General features: G+C 43.5%; 2 protein-coding genes across 4 annotated transcripts in view; one reads left to right on the top strand and one right to left on the bottom strand.

Moving 5' to 3' along the window:
• Positions 1-2,565, top strand: part of LOC5504595 (TIMELESS-interacting protein) — a 12,616-nt gene extending 10,051 nt beyond the window's left edge. The window contains exons 6-7 of the mRNA XM_032372913.2: positions 258-305; positions 909-2,565. Coding sequence (XP_032228804.2) covers positions 258-305; positions 909-1,397 — 537 coding nt within the window. The 3' untranslated portion in view covers positions 1,398-2,565. The remainder of the gene's footprint in view (positions 1-257; positions 306-908) is intronic.
• On the bottom strand, positions 2,063-20,562 carry LOC5504594. 3 transcript variants are annotated; one of them, XM_048727412.1, is made up of 18 exons: positions 20,480-20,562; positions 16,922-17,086; positions 15,458-15,651; positions 14,042-14,743; positions 13,400-13,589; positions 12,748-13,068; positions 12,094-12,231; positions 11,309-11,459; positions 10,738-10,919; positions 10,376-10,526; positions 9,438-9,700; positions 7,854-8,872; positions 7,264-7,390; positions 5,659-5,800; positions 4,885-5,096; positions 4,437-4,726; positions 4,003-4,156; positions 2,063-3,667 (listed from the first exon to the last, which is right to left on the bottom strand). In XM_048727412.1, exons 3-18 carry the CDS (start codon positions 15,626-15,628, stop codon positions 3,063-3,065), a joined length of 4,818 nt encoding a protein of 1,605 aa, XP_048583369.1. In that variant the 5' UTR covers positions 15,629-15,651; positions 16,922-17,086; positions 20,480-20,562; the 3' UTR covers positions 2,063-3,062. The 3 variants fall into 3 exon arrangements, with proteins under 3 accessions (XP_048583369.1, XP_048583368.1, XP_048583371.1); XM_048727411.1 differs by lacking the exon at positions 20,480-20,562 and adding an exon at positions 18,230-19,136; XM_048727414.1 differs by lacking the exons at positions 16,922-17,086; positions 20,480-20,562 and adding an exon at positions 15,940-16,052.

Here is a 20,562-nt window from a genome sequence, read left to right as displayed (position 1 = left end):
ATAAGGCTCTAAGAAGTTCTTGTAAAAAAGGTTCTTATAAAAAAAGAGTGTACTGCAAAGTATTGTTCTTGCGCGCCAAATTTAACAATCTGGAAAATGGTCCTTTGACTTACTTGGTAGCTTGTTTTGTTTCTTAAAACTTGAAGATATATACCCTGACGGTCAATGGCAATGATTGCAGCTGGCACAAGCTTGTATAGTGTACAAATACTGAGGTGGCAAATTTGAGGTTAAGCCGTATTTTCTTTGTTTAATAGAGTGTACATACTGCTCCAGATACAACGACTTCTGCTAAAGAAGCCCCGGTAAGTTTATCCTTAAAGAGTTTCCGTCACACGTTATTTTGTCAAGTGTGAAAAAGCGTACATTTTCATCGGTTGATCTTGATTGAGGCTGCAGACCAACAGCGGAAAGTCCACTTCCGGTTTACAATAGACGAGCTATTTGTAGACAAAACTATAAAGCATACGCTAATAGATAAAAAGGCTTCCTATATCACTCTGGTATATCATAAATCTATACATCAAACATTTTTGTAGCCAAATCCGATAATAAACGTCCCGTGGACCCATTAAATTGCGTAAAAAAACCTTTTTATTCTTTCGGAGGGGGGGGGGGGTAAGATTTTTATCAGAAAACTCACAAACTCAAGCCCCCCCCCCCCCCCCCCCCCAAGAAAAATCATATTTTTGGAGCAATGGCCTAAATTGTTCTTATGGATGTTCTTAAATTTCAGTTTAAAAAAAAAAGGAAAAAAAGATATTAGCATGTTCTTGGAAATTGTTGAAATGGGCGTTCTTATATAGGGTTCTCATTAAAATTGTATTTGAAAGGGGATGGGCAGTCAATATCGAAAATCAAAATTCGACTGAATGAGAACAAAAGCACAGAACATTTATTTTTCACAGGTTGAGTTGACCGCTGACCAGCTTGAGCGCATTCGCCAGAACAGGCTTAAAGCTATTGAGCGCAGAAAGGCAATACAAGTATCGATAGCAGAGAATCAGCCAATGGAAACTGACACTCGGCCAGAGCTTATCGCAACTGAAGGCACAGGAATTATTAGAGAAGACGCCGAAGGTTTACCGAAAGAGATCGAAGTTTCGCCGAAAGTGACCAAAGTTTCACCGAAACAGACCGAAACTTCACCGAAAGAGGCCGAAGTTTTATCGAAAGAGAACGAAATTTCAATGGAAGAGACCGAAGTTTCACCGGAAGAGACTGGAGTTTCACAGACAAAGAACGGCATTTCACAAATTGAGGCAGAGGTTCAAGAGAAAGAGATATATTTTCCATCCAAGGCGATAGAGATTCTAGCCAAAGAGGTAGAACCTCTCCTCGTGGAGGTACAGCTTCCACCGAAAGCAACAGAGCAACCAGAAATCACTCCCGATTAGAAAAAGGGGTTCGAATCACGACGTCACTGATGCAAATGTTTGTCTGTATTTGTGAAAATTGATAACGTAATAAGCAAGCTATAAATTAACACAAGGCTAAAAAAAAGTATGTTGAATGCCTTTGTGAAGGTGAAATAGACTATTCAACGCAACTTCTTTGCACTTCACAGAGGCGTTCAACATACTTTTTCAACCTTGTGTAGATTACTCTTGTTTCAGGCCCTGTGTTATATTTGGTAACCAACGTCCACCATACCTATATCTTTGCACTTCACAGAGGCGTTCAACATATCTGATATCAACATTCATGATCTATAGCTTGTCTACACCACGCCTGGGGAGACCATCTAGTTTTTCTACAGCTTGTCTGAAGTCTTTCTAGTTATACCATAACCTAATAAAGCCGCATTGTCACCAGTGTACTTCCCGAGGTCCGACGGAAACCTCAACCGTTGAAAGACAAAAGAATCGATTAAAATCCGAGATATTAAACATACCATCCGCTCTAAATTATCAATCACATCCTCAAAGAAACTTCCAGTAAACACACTGCTTTCAATATTTTGAAATATTTTTCGCGTTTTCTGTTAAAAATCATCGGAGATTGTTACGTAATCGACCGGAAGTAAACTGCTGACAATGCGGCTATAAGCAGGTACATACTGTTCACATATAGAGACTGCTTTATTAAAATCAACTGCTTTATTCACGTATAAGTTTTATATCAAAGACAGGTGGCTCTAAAATCAATCGAATGGCTTATATCTTTGCGTGTTAGGGTTTCAGCACTAATGACGTTACAAAGTACGCACCACCTCGTTATACGTTGAAATTACAAACAGAGGAATGAAATAATTAAAAATCAAAACCTGTAAGAAAACTTTTTAAATAATTATTTGAATGATAGTTTTTGTTATAATGTGAAACATGCTGTGTGTGTGTGTATTGTGTTTTTATTTTAACGTTTGTGTAATCGATTAAATGAATTATTAGATCCACCCGAGCTTGAAAGTATGGGTTGAAACAATGGGATCAAGGGCAAATCTCAACTACTATCTAAGCATGCTAAAACTTCATCACGCCACTGAAATTTACGCTTATAAACTGATTATATCGTCAGTTAACATCATCTCTCAGAAGAAATTCAAGAATAAAAAAACACTAGTTATCAGACGTGTGATTATCTGAATGATACAAGGGTTTGGAGTACAGAAAGAGGGTAAGCGTCTGCTTCCCCTCTTTCGCCTTCGCGCTTGCTCCCGCTTCCGCTTTCCGCGTCGCCCTGGGTCCCCGAGGATGCTCTGTTACACGTTTCAGTATTTCTGGTCTCATTTGTTTGTTTCGCGTTTTAAAGTTTCTGCTTTCATCCGTCTGTTATAAGCTGCTGGTTTTAGCTGGTGTTACAATCTGAGCGAATGTACGGTCTCAGCGAATGTACGGTCTCAGGGTCTCAGCGAATGTACGGTCTCAGGTCTCAGCGAATGTACGGTCTCAGCGAATGTACGGTCTCAGGGTCTCAGCGAATGTACGGTCTCAGGGTCTCAGCGAATGTACGGTCTCAGGTCTCAGCGAATGTACGGTCTCAGGGTCTCAGCGAATTTACGGTCTCAGGGTCTCAGCGAATGTACGGTCTCAGGGTCTCAGCAAATCTACGGTCTCAGGGTCTCAGCGAATGTACGGTCTCAGGGTCTTTGCGGCACGCAGCACCGCCTTAGCAGCCTCTCGGGGCGCATCGCCTGAAAGCTCCTTCGCAAACAGTGTCACATTCGTCTTAGCCTGGGTATTCGGCCCAATCCCCACACTTGTGCACTCCTCGAGGAAGACGACCCCAGTACTCACTCGGTAAATGCTGGTCATCTCCTTACGCGGGCTTGCCACTTTGCTGCGGAATGCGGGCGCAATGCTTACGTTATTATTCTCCATCTGTAGCATGCGCTGTGAGGCGTATGATTGGTAGTTGGGGAGAGACTCGGCGTCTTCCCTCGTGATTTCTCGCTGTGACGTCATAATGAGGCGTATGTCTGTGTCTGCGGTTCTAGCGCTCGTTGCACGTGGGGACTTCATGTCCACTTCGAGCCACCTGAATGGCGGGGTCCGGAACGACTCGAACTCCAGCTTGTCGTTGAAGACTATCGTTAGGCCGCTATGTTTGCCCTGTTTCACCTCGAGGACGTACTTGGAGGTCGTGCTGGTTTGAACTGCGTCAGGAAATGCTGCCCGCCAGGACTGTGCGAATGTTCTTTGCGGGTTCCATTTGACTGAGGGAGAACCTTAAAACAAAAGAGCGAATCACTATCCTAGAGCCTTTGAGCGAATTGACTTAGGGGATGCATTTGTCTCCTTGATTTCCCTTGTGAACGAAAATACAAAATTATGGTTACCAAATCATACCATAAGTTGATAAGTGGTATTGGGTAATTTGTATTAATCATAAAAGATAACCATTTTTCTTTGTTTTTCACCAATGGAGAGACAAGACTACAATTTGAGAAAACAAATCCCCTCCCCCCTAGGAAGTAAAATTACCGGATCCCTTACCGCGACTACTACCCCCCCCCCCCCCCAACCCTCCCTGGAAGAAAAGTAAAATTGCGAAATCTCTAACCATGTGCTCCACCCCTTCTCAGTGTGTCCTCCACTTGCTGCACCTTCGCTCCGATAACCCATTGATGCCCATTGCACACGTAAATGCTCCCGAACTCTACGCTCACACGTAGGTCACGTGACCCGTGCAGGTAATCAAGACGGAGCTCCGTCACCTGAGGATGCAAAAGACAATGTTACTCTGAGAGAGTGAAGAGCGCGATATTGGAGCTGCTATTGCGCCAGTAAGTTGTAATCCCCCGCGCTTGTACCTACACACATGCGCCTTTCCACGCCACCTAGTCACCCAGCCCTTTACGCACGCCCAAACACACATGCTATACTACGTGTCTCTTTATCCAGCCTGGTACTTCCATTTTTATTTTCGGTTTTTACTTGAAAATAATAAGGAATTGTGTGTAGGCGAACCGCCCCCCATGCAAGCCACCCACTTACCTTAAACTGTTCTTCGACGGCTTTCACCAGTTTCACCTCGTCTACACCGCTCTCACTGGTAACTTCTATGAGATTTAACGCAAAGTCTCCTTTCTTCAGCTGTTTTGCACAGACATTATCTAAAGGTCCGCTCTGACCCATGAAGATGAATCTTTTGCCGTTCTTGACGAGGTGGTTGTAGGCTGAGGTATCCTGAGTTAGTTGTTCCATGCGGTACAGCTCCGTCTGTGCCTTGAACAGTGTCAGGTACGTACCAGTTATCTCCATAACGTATCCAGGCCCTTTCTTCACTGGAAATTATAATGCATGCAAGTATAAAAAGGCCAGACAATATTTTTGGTTATACAAATCTCATACTATTTGATTCTATACTGACCTGGGCGTACGGACCTATTTGATTCTATAAGTCCTGATCTAGGCGTATGGACCTATTTCATTCTATACTGACCTGGGCGGATGAAGATAGAGGCGCCGGTCAATTTCTTTAGCCCAATAGACACAAAATCCTCCGCGAAGCGAACAGCACCCCAGGTGGTCCTGGGGAGAGATAGCGATTCTTCTAGTTCCTTCAGAAGATCCTGGTCAGAGTTCTTCAGCAGGCTGTCGAGTCCGTTGCACGTGGCTATCTCGTGGTAGGCGTGCAGAGCGGCATCACAAAACCTGGACATAGCATGAGAAGAGCATTTATGACATAATTATTTTTTCTACATCAGTACCTCGTCAGTCAGTCTCTTTGTTGAGTGCGGACCTCCGTAACTTCCGGAGGAATGGAAAGCAAAAAGTAAAACAGTACGATTAAAAATTAATTATGATAACTTCAAAGTTCTAAAAACTGTTAAAGAACTATTAGGCATATTTGAGAAAGTGTTTATAGTCCATTTTCTAAACAACAGGGACAGATATTCATTGCGAAATCAAACACAGCGCGCGCTCATTTGAAATGGCGTAATTCAGGTGCTGGCACGGACAAACAACAAGTTTGCGAAATTCATTACTTCAAAACTATTTCTCCCTTAATTTTTTTTTATTTTGATATAATAAAAAGGCTTATAAATAGACTGTGTTTACTTTAGTGTATTTTCGGTTAATTTTGAACTCTCTATTGTAGTTTCTGGTCTATTTCTAAGGAGCTCTGCACTGAGTGAAGGCAATGACTTTTAATAGTGCGCGTTCGTGATTAAAAGTTCTGCTGTTCCATTCGCTCAAAAATTCTTTTTCTTACCTTTTAATCTGCTCGTTGCTCAGCTCTTCGGGGAACAAAAAGTTTCCGGGATCTACAGGGTTTTGTAGTCTATTTAGTGAGTTTTCTGAATCGCCACCAGGATCCAAGCTATAGCTTTTAAAAAATCCGACAAGCGCATTTCCTGCAAATTGAAAATATATGATCACGGTCCAATTTTAGAAGCTTACATTAAATGAGCGCCAATATTCAAAGTTCTGTAGAGCTTTCAATCAAATTATATTCCCTTTTCATAATTTGAAAGTTTCCTTTTTCCTGCATTTTGGGGGCTAGATTGCTACTATTTAAAGGTTATAAAACAAAGGAATCTATTAGAATCCGCTGATTCTGATATGATTTTAAACGGAAAACCCGAAAAAGATTTCAAAATTGAGTGTGTCAATTTGAAGTTTTTTTGAGGATGTGACTGATTTTTTTTGTTATTTGTCGGTCGAGGTTTCCGTCAGCCCTCCGGAAGTAACTTGGTGAGATTGTCGTAATGTCCGTGATGTGGCTTGATGTTCGTGAAAGCGGGTACTTTGCATATCCTAGTTGCAAAAATCGTCATTGGTTTGTTTATTCTTCGGCGTTTTCTTTTCTCATGTGAAAAATCTTAGATGTTTGGGGCATATGCCTGCGCATCTTGTCCCTCCTCTCGACAAATCCTGGCCACGTGACCGTGGCTTCCGTGGGCTACGTGTTAAATTCATACAGCTATTTCAATAAACGTTGTCAAAGAGCGCTCTGCCGTACGCGCCCATATCGCGAGGTGGTATGGGTAATATATGTTGTTTCAAGCTTTGCCATCCTTCACCGCCGACACGAACTTCGTTGAACGCTATCTTGATGGCAGACCAGTCTGGTAATTTTCTAACTATATATCTGCACGTCCTTAAACAAGGAAACAAGGGCAGGTTTGGCACCTATCCCGTAAGAGGTGTCAAACGAAAACTTCGTAGTCACACTGAAAGAAAACCCGATGGCAAAGTGCTTGAACAAAAAAGCAACGACGACGGGGACCGACTGCAGGGAGAACCCAAAATGCGTTCATACTTTGCGCTCAATTTTCAACTAGTTTAGATAAAATTCACTCGTTTATGTATTCCCAAAAAAACTATAGTAAAACCTAGTATCTTTAGCATAGCGAACAAGTATAGTCTAGTTTTAGCGCACACGTTCCTCGCTACACCATGAAACTTGGAGTTTTCACGTTGTCGTTTGAAGAACAACGGCTGAGATGTATTAGACAGAATCCATTTCAGAGTATATTTCACTTCTGGCTCTTTGAATTCTCAATTGCATTCTGCCGTCGTCTTTTGCGTTGCCGTTGTCGTCCCTATTTTTGTACCTATTTTTGCAGATACCTTTTATAAGGTACGCGGTAAATAGAAAAAATGTCGCAGTGTCTTCGATAGAAAATCAAAGAAACTGTACCATCCAGATAACTCGCCAGCGAAGGTCTTCACTATAAGACTGCGGCATATTTACCGAAAACCTTTTACAACATATATTACCCATACCACCTCGCGGTATGGGCGCGTGCGACAGAGCGCTCTTTGACAACGTTTATTGAAATAGCTGTAGATTGATTTTGGTTCAACAACTTACCGAAGCCAGTATTGAGGTCGCTATTTTCAAGGCCAGGGCCAAAGATTTCTTGCTTGATATATTCCTCCTTGCCAGTAGGATCTGAAACCAGTTCCTTTGCATGCTCGAATGCGGATTGCCTGGAAATCTGAAGTGTGTGAAAAAGCAATTCGTGAAAACACGTGCTATTCGTACAAGCTTTCGATAAAGATTTGCCACTTGCCGTGGTCACTATTCAGCCGTCACTCTGTCAATCAATAATGTACGTGGGTGCGAGCCAGCATTTTGATTGGTAGACGAGTATTTTAAGTTTGAACGCTACAGTTACCTCTCCCTGGGTTGGCCTTGTTTGGCCGCTGCGAACAAGCGGTATTTTAATGCTTTTTTTATTATAATTCGTCCTTGATTGAGGAATGCCTATTTCCTGAAGTTGTTCGCATAATCTTCCTATGCAAGAATGTTCCTCTCGCATACGATAACAAATCTCTCAAGTTCCAAATACACCTTCTATATGAGCCTTTTTTTCTAGAGCTAAACCAGAAAAATCAAGCCAAGGGTATGGGCATCCTAGTTGCAAGGCTACATGTTTCTTGGGATTGGTCTCGACGTACCTGGTCAACTAGCTGCTCCTTCTCACAGAAAGTCAAGAATAACACGCCGAGGTCTTCCGTAGACATGAAGCTATCCCTTGCCTCTCCGACGATATGCCTACGCCGCCCCCAGTGCATCAGTACCAGCAGAACATGTATCAGTTTGGGCCGGGAAAGCAAGTGCGCGATAATGTACGCAGACTTTAGCATCTGGGACAGATCGGCTGAGATGTGCAAGTCGGGGGACCCTGCAGATTGGGATTTGTAGCAAAGAAGTGGAGGACTTCCTCTTGGGATCTGTCTACCATAGGAAGGTTCAAGTGCTCTGGCTAGCCTTTCAAGATTTAAACCTTGCAACCTTTTAGTGGTGCTCCAATCAAAGTAGGCGAAAAGTTTTACCGGGGGCACGTTCTTACCGCCAGTTTCTAGCAAGTGAAGGGAAGAGCCCGTCAAGCAAAGCCTGACGCCTTGAACGCGAATGAGGCCCATAGTCATTATTCTACGCCGTCTACGGATTTCGAAGTCTTCCAGCATGGTCAGCTTCAATGTCGTGAAATGGTGTCTTGCTTGTTCAGATACGAGTTCTTGGATCCCCTCTAGGGTCTTTGGCACCCCATTATCTTGGCTTACTTTGACTGCTTCTTGCTTGATATGAGATAGAAGTCGGTCAACGACCCATGGAAAACTCAGTAGTACCGTCTCGATGTTTTCCTTTTCCTTTTTGGCCATAGACCTCGTTTTGGGCCCTGGTGCATGTGACATACTTAGCGCAGCAAAGTCACTGGGTATTCCTGAGCTCTGGGCAGCACTCATTGCACTCTCTTCTCGTTCGCGTGATGGATGATTCTGGTAAGTAGCAGCGTACCAGGCAGACGCTTTCTGAAGGACTCCGTCTGGAAAGCTCTCCTCCCTCTTGAAGAAGTCTAGAACATTCGTTTCCCCTCCGAATTCTTCGTAAAACTCGTGTCGTAGGTTATTTCTCGTTGACGCTAAACTCGCTTGTATCATTTGCGCAACCTCGAATTTCTCGTCTGTCTTGCCTGGGGAATGAATGTCTCATTACGATTGTCAGAATAAACAAGATGGGCATCTAATCAATATAAAATATTTGTTGCCATGTATCATTTTCAACAAATCCAAACCTGTTTACTTTAGGATATAAAATAAATTTTATATTATTATTCAAATATATATTATACTTCAAACTAAAACCTAGTAGTGGTAAAAGGGACTATAAAGTCTATAAAGCAGGAGTTGGAGAGAGAGGCAGTAGGAGGAGAGGCAAGAGGGAAAGGGAAGAACGAAGAAAGAACGTGTTATAGCAGGCAGGAAAACGTGGAAGAGAGGAAAGGGATTGACGAAAGGTTTAGGGCGTGAAGGGATGGGTGGGAATAATTAAGAGAAAGGTTACAAGGATAGGAGGAAAGGGAGGCAGCTGTGATAGGGGGAGGGTTAGGAGAAGATCCAAGGAAGGACAGGAAAGAACGAATGCAGTTTTGATAAAAGGGAGGGATAGGAAAGATGGGCGGCAAGGAGCAAAAGGAGGAACGGACGCAGCAGTAAAAGGAGGGAGGGGGGGGGGGGGGGGGAGAGAAAGGCTCTTACCTGAAAGTCGTGAGCTAACCCTGTTAAGACATCCTGTCAGAACTTCCCCCTCGTTCTCTAGCCCATAGCGAGCCATAAGTGCTTCAAGCTTCGCGTTGTATCGGTCCCGCTGCTCTATAGCATCCTCGAGATAGCTTTGGTGTCCCTCAAGGATCATGTCTTGGTCTACTGTGATGTCTTTGGTAGAGTCGCCAGTCATAAAGCGTCTTGCGCGCTCCAAAGAGTTACACTTTTGAAAAAGTTTCCCAAGGACATTATGTGACCTTAAATGACACAATCATTTTGGTAAGCGCTAAAAAAATTGTCGTTTTTGGTAAGCGCTAAAAAAATCTTCGTCTTAGTTACTAGAGACTAAGCAGGCGGCAGAGATAATCACACTAGTTCTCAGTCACACTTGCACCTCGTGTTTTTCGTCGCGACTGTTTTTTGGTGACGGAAGCCATTTCGCAGTTACAGCAGCCGTTAGACCGTTAACCAATGAAAGCACCAGGTGCCAAGAAAGTAGACAAGAGATACATACGCACGCAAAGCTAAGAAAAAAAATCGAGCTTTATTCAATTGCTGGCTTTGTGTGTACTGGCTTTGAAAACAGTAGCTTAAAAGGCGATCTACTTTGATGTTGTTTTGGTTGTGATCGATCTAAAGTGACAGATGTAGAATTGGCAGAATTAAAAGGTTATGATTGACGTCAACCAAAACACAGTTGTGACACATACAAGAAAGGCGCAGGGAGCTCGTATGACAGAAAACGAGTGTAAGAGATCTCCCCAAAGCAACAATGGAGAAAGTACAATTTATACGCAGGCTCTGGTGATATTGAAAAAATTCAGTGTTATACCTATAGTTATACCTAAGTTTAGGCGCGTACCTAGGTTGTGTGGTCCGGATGTGCGCACGAAAAAAAGATTTGGTTTGTATAATGCGTCGGTTATACTCACACGTATCGCGGTTTGTCTGGCTTCATCATGAAGTCAGGATACTGTTCGGGCCGTAGTTCTTTGGTTAACTCCGGACATTCACCAGTTTTCGGAAAATCCACAGCGTCCGAGTGCATATGCGCTAGTTTTATGCATTTGTCTGAGAAAATTCCTGAAAAAAATGAAAAAAAAATGTCATAACATCAAATTCCAATTTTTTTTTCTGCTAAATACAGCTCCGTCCTTCTATTCCTGCCGCGAATTTCATTCCCAATCCCCTTCCTTGCTGGTCGTTAGTGTAGTTGGTACCCTCCTTACACCACAACCACCTCCTCCCCCCTCCTCCCCCCTCTCCTCCCCCCTCCTTCCTGGAAAAGCCATACCATCCTGCTCGCTATCCGCGTGCACCAAGTGGGCGTTGGCGATCACTCCAAGCTGGTCGTTTTTGATGTAGTCGGCTACGAACTGGATCATGTCTGACACCTCGATGGGTCTGTTTAGCATTTTCTTCTTGGGCGGGTAGAAGTCCATTGGTGGCTCGTTATCTCGATCTGGGATGATTCCCCTTCATTATGAACCAATTTGTGAGAATCTTATGAATCATTGAAAGAAAAAAAAATCACAAACGATCTGGAAATGGGAAGAGTCCCCTAAGGGGCGGATCTAGCTTTTCTCTGAAGGGAGGTTTGGCTCAGTTACAAAGGGGGGAGGGGGTAATTGTTTTGTTACATACGGCTTTCTGACAGCCCAAAGGGGGGGGGGGTGGGGTTAAACCCCCTAAACCCTCCCCCTAGATCCGCTACTGCCCCTTTATTATAAAATATTTTTTGAGTGACTTTAGAATCATTGAAATCAAAAGGCTGAAATAAATTGGCGATTGAATAATTTCTCTAGTCTGATGATTTACCTAGTCTGTTCCAGGAAATGTCAAAGTCGTGAGCAGTATTTCATTACCTTAGCCAGGTTGCAAAGTATTTGTCGCCATCTAAGTCTGAGCCTGACATCTCATCGGTATGCGGTCGTGGCCCTTTGGCGGGAAAAACGATGCAGTCGACCAGGTGATAAAGTGCTGGGATGTCTACTGCGTTGAATTTGCGCATGTCTCCTGAAAAAGAAAAAAAAAATATATATGTCAACGTAAACGAAATCTATCAATCATAAGAGTTACGGTGATGTGCTATAATTTTATTCAAGGCAAACTCTGGATGACAACAATTTCAATGCTCCCGCTATTCGTTTTACCACATTTTTTTAACATTTGGTATTTTAACATATCTTAAAGCCTCTCTTCTCTTCCGGGAATATCGTCAACGTGTACAAACAAAGGTTTATGGCACAAGCAATGTAAACACTGATTGGTTAAGATGTTTGAAGCACTTGTACACGAGACAAAGATATTAATCGACGAGACAATCTTGAGTTCTCTGCAGTCTGGACTGGATTAACATCGCGTTTTAGACGAGAAAATGACTTAGGATTCTTGGCAGAAGCAGGGGGATGATCGCTTACTTTTCTGAGTGCAGCTCAAAATGTATTGAGCATTATATGTATAAATCGATTGCTTGATAAAAAGACGATATTCTACAACCGTATCTTTAGTCTATTATTTGTATGTATTTATTATAAGCGATACTCTATGTCAAACCCAGCCAGGTACCCCCCCCCCCCCCCCCCCCCACTCAGAACTATCATCCCCTGTTCTATGCAAGCCCCTGTTCTTAGCAGTCTGGATTACTTACCGGGATGGAAACAAGGGTTCTTACTGACTACCACGTCCCCTGTAAGGATGGTGTAGCCTTGACCAGGGTTCCCGAGTTCTGTAGTGTAGCGAATGAACACTTCGCCATAATCCAGGCTTCCTGTTTCATCCAAAACTCCTACAAGGGAAGAAAAATCAATATTGTATTCTCTTAGTTACCAACTAAGAGACGTCTGCGTTCTACCAGCCTGTGCACTACCAGCCTGTGTTCTACCAGCCTGCGTTCTACCAGCCTGTGTTCTACCAGCTTGTGTTCTACCAGCCTGGGTTCTACCAGCCTGGGTTCTACCAGCCTGAGTTCTACCAGCCTGGGTTCTACCAGCCTGGGTTCTACCAGCCTGTGTTCTACCAGCCTGGGTTCTACCAGCCTGTGTTCTACCAGCCTGGGTTCTACCAGCCTGTGTTCTACCATCCTGTGTTCTACCATCCTGTGTTCTACCAGCCTGTGTTCTACCAGCCTGGGTTCTACTACTGTTTATTATGAAAAGGGTGGTCGAGTCTGAATAGAGATTCTTGGGAGTGAAAACAGAGTAATGATTGTCTTGATATTGGTGATGAATGACTGACCGTGTTAGAGATGATGATGATGATGATGATAATTATGAGTTATAGCATGAAAACAAACATGACATACCCATTAGAAGACGACCATGGGATTCTGGGATAGCAATCCGGGCTCTTCGCAGCAAATCGCCCAGTCTGCTTCTGTAGATTGCCAAAAGCATGGAGCGAAAAAACGGCTCACAGGTGACCACAATACCACTGTGACGTATAAGGGAGACCTTTAGACCCCCTGCGATGCTGATGCGGCCGAGTGATTCCAAGGCTGACGTCTCATACAGAAGCATGGAAGCGAGGTCCATTAGCATTTTGTCCTGCAGGCGAATGAACTCATCATCCGGGACACCGAGTCCCGAGAGCAGAGTGATACACTGGCGGTTAAAGTACAATCTGTCTGTGACACAAATCACAATATTAGGGAATTTAGGTGGCAGACACATTTCTCTAAACGCCAGCCGGCAACCGGAAGTTTGACGTGTTCCTTTTTTTTCATAAAAACATAAAAATGTTATTAGACTTCATATTATGCCCTTTCTCAGCGAAACTTGGCTCAAATGTTGTCTACACATGTCGACGCCTTTTTTTTGCACTTTTCGGATGCCCCACATCTTAAAGATTTAAAATCTTTTTTTGAAATAACTTTATCGGAAGCATGTTAAAATATTAGATTAAATAGCCTTTTTTGCTTGGAATGGCCTATTGCTAAGAAGAAAAAAGACACTCACTTGGACGAGAAGGCTCACAGATCTCAAGCGCCTTATGTGAAGACTGAAACTTTTTCATGCTATCACGGTATTGCAGTACTTCTCCTCGGAGACTCGGATCCACCGCTAGCATACCCTTGCATCCAGCGTAGCGAATCTGATATGCTGATGGGAACACTTCTACAGCTTCTAGCCCAAGACTTTTGGCCACCTGAAAGGTAAGGGATAAGTCTTTATCAACCTAGCAAATGAAATCCTTTAGTGTCTGGGTGTTTTTCTTTAAAAACTGCTAGGGAAGGTGTATAGCAAAAACGGGAGAGAGAGGAAGAGAAATGGAAAAAGGGAATAAAAAAAGAGGTGGCGAAGGGTGGGGATAGAGGAAAAGGAAGAGGGAGAGAAAAGGAGGGAAAGTGAAATAAGGAAGAAAAAAGGGCGAAAAGAGGGTGTAGGAATGGGAGGAGATTAGAGAAGGAGAGGAGATGGGGAGAACAGCGAGGAAGGGAGGGGGAGGAGAAGGAGGGGGAGGGAAGATTTGGTAAGAGAGGAGATTGACTGGAGAGCAGAATAAGGAAAAAAGAAAAGGTGGAAAAGGGTGTGGAATGGAGGAGAAAGTGGCAAAAACATAGAGGAAAAGAATGGAAACAATAATTAAATATTCTTAACCTTATTCGCGAGGTCCTTAGAAATCTTTCCGATCCCATCAGAGAAGATGTAGACACCAGATCTTACGTTACCACAGCAAGGAAAGAGTACATTGTTGTATTCCTTCTCGACATCGGGGATCTTCTCGATCCTAACACCATTGTCAAGGCTCACTTCCACTGATTTCTTGGTCGACGAAAAACACTGCCCCATACGGGACACAAACACCGCCACGCAGCGTATTTCCTCAAGATCGCCCAATTTACTCCTGATCTCAGCGGCATCATGCTCTCCGTCATGCGCGTAAAGCCACGCGCCATGCTGTCTTAATTGGCTGTTGGAGCAAGCGAGAAACTCGTAACGTCTACCGCCGATCGAGACACCACTTGACAGCACACCTTTTACTCTTTCCTCGAGGAGGAGACTTAGCCCACCGGGACTAGAAGCCGATAGCTTGGAAAAATCCTCGTCTCTGAAGGCGATCCGCATCGAGAACTCGTGACCGTACTCGCGGATCACTCGGTTCTCGGCTACGAGCTCGGGTTGGACGAAGAAGTCCCGAGTAGGAGTGATGATAATCCTTGGGACGTAGACAAAATGAGTAGGGACCTCTAGCTCTGACAAGGCTTTATAGCCGCCGACCAGGCCACGGAAGATCTCTTCAAGAGGGCAAAACCGGTCCTTTTCCACAGCTGCAATAAGGATATTGAGGGCGTTGCAAACCTGCAAATAAATGTTACTTAAGACTCATCTTTCATGTATGGTTGACGAGATGAAGTTGATTGAAAGGGATTATCATGATATTATATGTGTATACGCCTAATCCACTACACAAAAAAATAACCTTCGTCAACCTAGTCCTCCATAGACATCGACAGCGGACAAAATATGATTCAAGCACAAAAATTCGACAAAAAAATTCATTCTTGCTGGAAATATGTGCCTCACAACGCCCGATTTCCTCCCCACAAAAAAAGCAATAAATCAAATCAATCATATCTGTTTTGGTAGCCTGGGCAGGTACAATTGCTTTCTCTGTTTCTCCCCGGTGGGTTCCTCGAGTGGTGAAAACTGACAATGCTCGGTGTGAACATTACTAATAATATCCATTTGGTTTCGGAATGAAGTAGAAATTGGGGATATCACCAGTCTGCTGCTATTTAGACAGAAAAAGGACTGAAAAACGTGGGCTTAACACACCACCGGCGCTAGAAGATGCTGTCTTTTATTGGTCACTTTGGTCATATCATAGGGCTTCAAGATGGATCTAGAGTGTTCTAGAAGGTTTCAGGGAACATGACGTGCACATTTAGAAACGTGAAACCTAGACGCAGCCCTTCTTTATCCTTTCTATTCCAGCTCTAAACTCTATCACTAACGTAACTAAATGAATTTGTATGTGCTAGAGAGTATTATTGTGTCACGAGTTCTTCTTACTTTGTTCTTGTCATGATTTGGGTCACGCAAGACGTCGTAGAATGCCCGCGTTACGCGATCCGTGACGCTGTATCCGCGTGACAAAAGGCATTCTAAGGCAAAGTTAACATCAAAATCGAGGTAGGGTTTTGACGGCATCTCGGATGGTCCACGCGGAGGCTTGGTCCACATGGAAGTGAAATTAATTCTAAAACCTGTGTACAAATGGAAAAAGCTCAGGCTGTACTTTAGGTATCTACTGTGATCACTGGTATGATGCTTTCCCCATGGAGATCTCACATTCTAACACGCACGCCAAACGAATCCATTAGTCATTGCAAGGGCTGGGGGACTAGACCTAGTTAGCCTGAATTCTGATAATAACCCATAATGACTCCTGGCTATTTTTTAAACTAAATGTACAAAACAAAACAGACTAAAAACAGATACCTCCCCCCTAATCTGAGTTTTATACAGCCCGTCAAAGTCAAACACTGCTGCACCTAGTCAGCGGTATCCTAGCTTTCCAACAGTGCTTTGCGGTCCCCACTTTTAATCCCTCGTCATTGTGCGGATGCGAGCACAATTTGGTGGTTGCTTGTATTTTTCATAAAAAATACAGCTATGAGCATATTCGGAGAGTGTCCTAGGACATCATAAAGTCTATTGGGGCATAATTGACTGCTGTGCTTATGGATATTTGCAAGCAAAGGTGGATTCATGGTGATTTTTTCTTGTTTGGCTTTGCCTGGATGAGAAAAAAATTTTCTAATGAATCAACACAATTCCACTAAATGCTGTCTTTTCTGAAACCAAATGATCCCAAAATTGTTTACACTGCTATTCTGGGTCTGTATGACCCGGAATTGATTTGTTTGGCTTCGGTGTGAAAAAAACAACTGACATTGGGGAGAGGAGTGTTGACTGGCCCTCCCCTCGTGAATTTTCCCCTGGACCTCCCAGAATGCTTTGCAATCCGTAATGGCATCCAAGTTGTTTTACAAGCCTTCAAGGAGTGGATATTGTAATTTGAGGCCATGAAAATGAACCTGGAGGATCAGAATAAACCGGTTGAGGGATCAATGTAATAAACCACAAAATTTGGCTTAAATGTGCCTTGTTTTGCGATGTGCTACTCTCCGTTTCTTAGAAAATCTGGTTAAGCTAGGGAAGGGGTCAAAACATTGGTACTTCTTGGGGATCCAATTTAGGGGATGGAGGGGGGGGGGGTTGGGTTCTGACTCACCCATCACCACAAACCTCTGGGAAGAGCACTTAGCCTAACAACCTCTATTCTTTCTGCTCTTGTAATTGTGAATGATAAATGAAAATTTGGAATTGCCGTTGATTCGACCATGCCATTGTCCTGTCATTATTCGTCAGAATGAAATAAAAAATTTAAAATTCTGCTCTTTTTTAAAGGCTATATGACTTCCCTAGTTGTGGAATGATCACGTTACATTTCTATGAATATGTTTTTATTACCCAGTTTCCCTAGTTTCGCCGCAAGCTGTATTGGTGGAATAGCTTCTTTGTCGTCAGCGAATTCAAAGCGCAGACGCAGGACAGAGCTCTGTCCCAGGACCTCACGTCCACAGGATAACAACTTGGACTGACGGATGAAGGTGGAGTGCTCACCATTTTTCTCCTCTAAACAAAAACAAAAATATATTTTAAAAATTTTGGCTAGAAAATATTCTGGCATGGTTAACGGTTATCTGGGTGGATACCACTTGCACCATATTTTGCTGGTATATTTGAAGGCCTTGCCTTCTATCATATCAATCAATGACCGTCGTTTTTCAAAATGGTCTAAAAGCTGGGGCAAGCGCGCGGGAGACCTGTGATAATCTAAAACGTTTAGGACTAGGCTCCATTCAAGATTGCTATGCTGCCAGCAAATCGTAGTAAACATGAATTCCTGCAAGTTTACGTGCAAATTCTCGACTTACAAAGTTCTAGAGGGATAAAGAGAGGGATAAGGAGGGATAAAAAAATTCAAATCTGGCAAAATAATATATTCTCCAAGGCCAAAAGAGTTTCCCGTCCGGATTTCTAGAAAGAAACGAGCGAGCGGGCGGATTTTTATTTTATTTTCTGTATTTGTATTTATAATTATCATATAAAGGCATCGACCATTAACAGACCTCGTATATCAGGGCTTTATGGTTTTTGACTGACTGCATAGCATCTCACAACGAAAACAAAAGCCATCTATTTGGGGCGGTAAGAAGGGGGGGGGGGGGTCCCTACACGTTTCACGAGTTTCAAAAATCGGATACGTTTCACGATAAACTGATAAACTGAAGACAAGGATCAATCTTTACTCTGAAATCACGATTCACGATTTTTAAAGGGCATAGATCACGATTCACGCTGATCAAATTTCACGATTCACGAATCACGGATTAAGGCGAATGTAGCAATCACGCATTTCGGTTTTCAATTTGTCCTTTTCACAACTCAAGATAAGACAAAAAAGGCCGTTCACGAATCACGAAAATAACCCTTACAGCCCCTGATCTTTCTGCACTGTGGAATACGAAGCGAGTGCCTCTCGGTGTCGAAGACGAAGCGAATGTAGATAAGATGTCTAATTAAAGCTTAATGACCCCTCCCCCCAAAAAAATATATATTATTATAATAAATAAAAATAAAAAATACGCGGGCGGGGACAGAAAACATTGTTAGTTTTACTGTTGAATCCGTTGTATCGCGACCCGCCTTTTCAAAACACGATTTGTTTTTGTTTTTTGACAGGTAACTTCGCCAAAAGAATGATCGCTAGCTTACCCTTGGATACTTTGCCCGGCCATTGTAATGGAAAATAAATATCAATTCTCCCTTCGTCTCGATTCTCATCTACAAGTACGAACTCTTCAAATTGCTTGTATTCAAACTCCACCCTGTTTTCATATTCATCCATGATGATATTAAAACCTCTCAAACCGAACTGATGACTGAATACAATTGCCATCTTCTTTAAGTCGTGCTCACATTCCACCGTCATGTCTTTGATCGATTCAAGGTCGCTATCAGAGGTATAGTGCTCAATGAATGTCCCCCGATTATAAAAGCTTCCAAGACTGAAACTTTTTATCGGTAAATTCTGGCTACCTGGGATTGAGCCACTTTTCGCAAAAGTGCTTTCAGGGGTTTCCTCGGACTCTAGCCAAAACTCTGGCACTGACTTGGTAATAAATGAGCACCATTTTCTCCGCAAGTATTTGAAAAACTCCGTCTTTTTCATCCCGTTTCTCTTGAGTCGGAACTTTCTATATGTAGCACTGGTTGCGGTCGGTATAACCGAGGACTCGGTTAGATCGTATAGGAAGCCAGACCTCTTTAGTGATTGGGCAACATCTTCGTGACTCGAAGAGTTGGATCTTCCGCCTGTAACCTTGACCACGAATTGATCGTCAGCCCTTCGTTTCTGAGAGTTATCGTTCCCCGGAGTTCGTAGTGTATTAAAAGACATTGTGCGTTTAGAAGATAAATGGTTAAGATCCGTTTGTCCAAATCGCTTCATTCCCCCGCATTCATAATCGATAAAACTCGAACATTCCTTTATCGGTCGTGTGAAGAATTTTGAGTCCTACATTTCGATGAATACTACTATGAAACCGGCAAAACAATTGACAAGCTCATCTACGAAGAAGGTTCTCTCGAATTGCTTCGCAAGCACTTTCGTTTTCGTATGGAATTTTTGTATGGTAATAATTCCGAGAAATTTGACAGCAGTTGTAACGTGACTGTCACACTATGTTGCATGCGTATTCTGCCAGAGGGAAATTCGGAAAATACCCCTAAAATACCTTCACACCAAAAATTGCTACCTTGAAAATACTCCAGATGCCCTAAAAATACCATTTCCAAAAGAAAAGCCCTTTTTTTCTCCCTAAAAATACCTGAGGCCCGATTTTGACCCCTAAACGTGTTTGGCATCCCTATCAGATCGACATGGGAAGAACCCCCCCCCCCCCCCCCCCCCCCACAGGCCGGATATTCTGAGAGCGATTTAATAGCCCCCAAAAAACAATCTGTCTGTCCGTCTGTCTGTCTGTGCGTCTGTCCGTCCGTCTGTCCGTCTGTCTGTCTGTGCGTCTGTCCGTCCGTCTGTCCGTCTGTCTGTCTGTGCGTCTGTCCGTCCGTCTGTCCGTCCGTCCGTCTGTCCGTCTGTCCGTCTGTCCGTCTGTCCGTCTGTCCGTCTGTCCGTCTGTCCGTCTGTCCGTCTGTCCGTCTGTCCGTCTGTCCGTCTGTCCGTCTGTCCGTCTGTCCGTCTGTCCGTCTGTCCGTCTGTCCGTCTGTCCGTCTGTCCGTCTGTCCGTCTGTCCGTCTGTCCGTCTGTATTATGATAAAGGGTTAAGGAAGGGGTGGCTAAATTATAAAAAGTGGGAATTAAGTCTATGTCTAGTCTAGGTTCCAGAGCCTAGAACGTCTCTCTATTTAGCTGGCCACTAAATAGAGATACGTTCGAGGGTGGCCACTAAATAGAGATACGTTCGAGGATGGCCACTAAATAGAGAGACTTTCGAGGCTGGCCACTAAATAGACGTTCGAGGCTGGCCACTAAATAGAGAGACGTTCGAGGATGGCCACTAAATAGAGAGACTTTCGAGGCTGGCCACTAAATAGACGTTCGAGGCTGGCCACTAAATAGAGAGACGTTCGGAGCTGGCCACTAAATAGAGAGACGTTCGAGGATGGCCACTTAATAGAGAGACGTTCGAGGATGGCCACTAAATAGAGAGACGTTCGAGGATGGCCACTAAATAGAGAGACGTTCGAGGATGGCCACTAAATAGAGAGACGTTCGAGGATGGCCACTAAATAGAGAGACGTTCGAGGATGGCCACTAAATAGAGAGACGTTCGAGGATGGCCACTAAATAGAGAGACGTTCGAGGCTCTGGAACCAGGGTATGTCGGCAGGGGAATACGACGTTGTCATTAGCACTTGCCGTTTCACGAATGCAAATAAATAAATAAAAAATTAATAAATAAGATACATTAATAATCTCGATTAGCTAATAATCTTTTATACCCCAAGTTTGAAGTTTTGGGGATAAGAACTGTCAGCCAGTGTTCTCGTGTTGTTGTCATGCATCTAAGGCAGTGGGCTACCTG

This window comes from Nematostella vectensis, chromosome 5, assembly GCF_932526225.1.
Source record: "Nematostella vectensis chromosome 5, jaNemVect1.1, whole genome shotgun sequence".
NCBI lineage: Eukaryota > Metazoa > Cnidaria > Anthozoa > Actiniaria > Edwardsiidae > Nematostella > Nematostella vectensis.
This window is presented reverse-complemented; position numbering and strand designations above follow the sequence as displayed.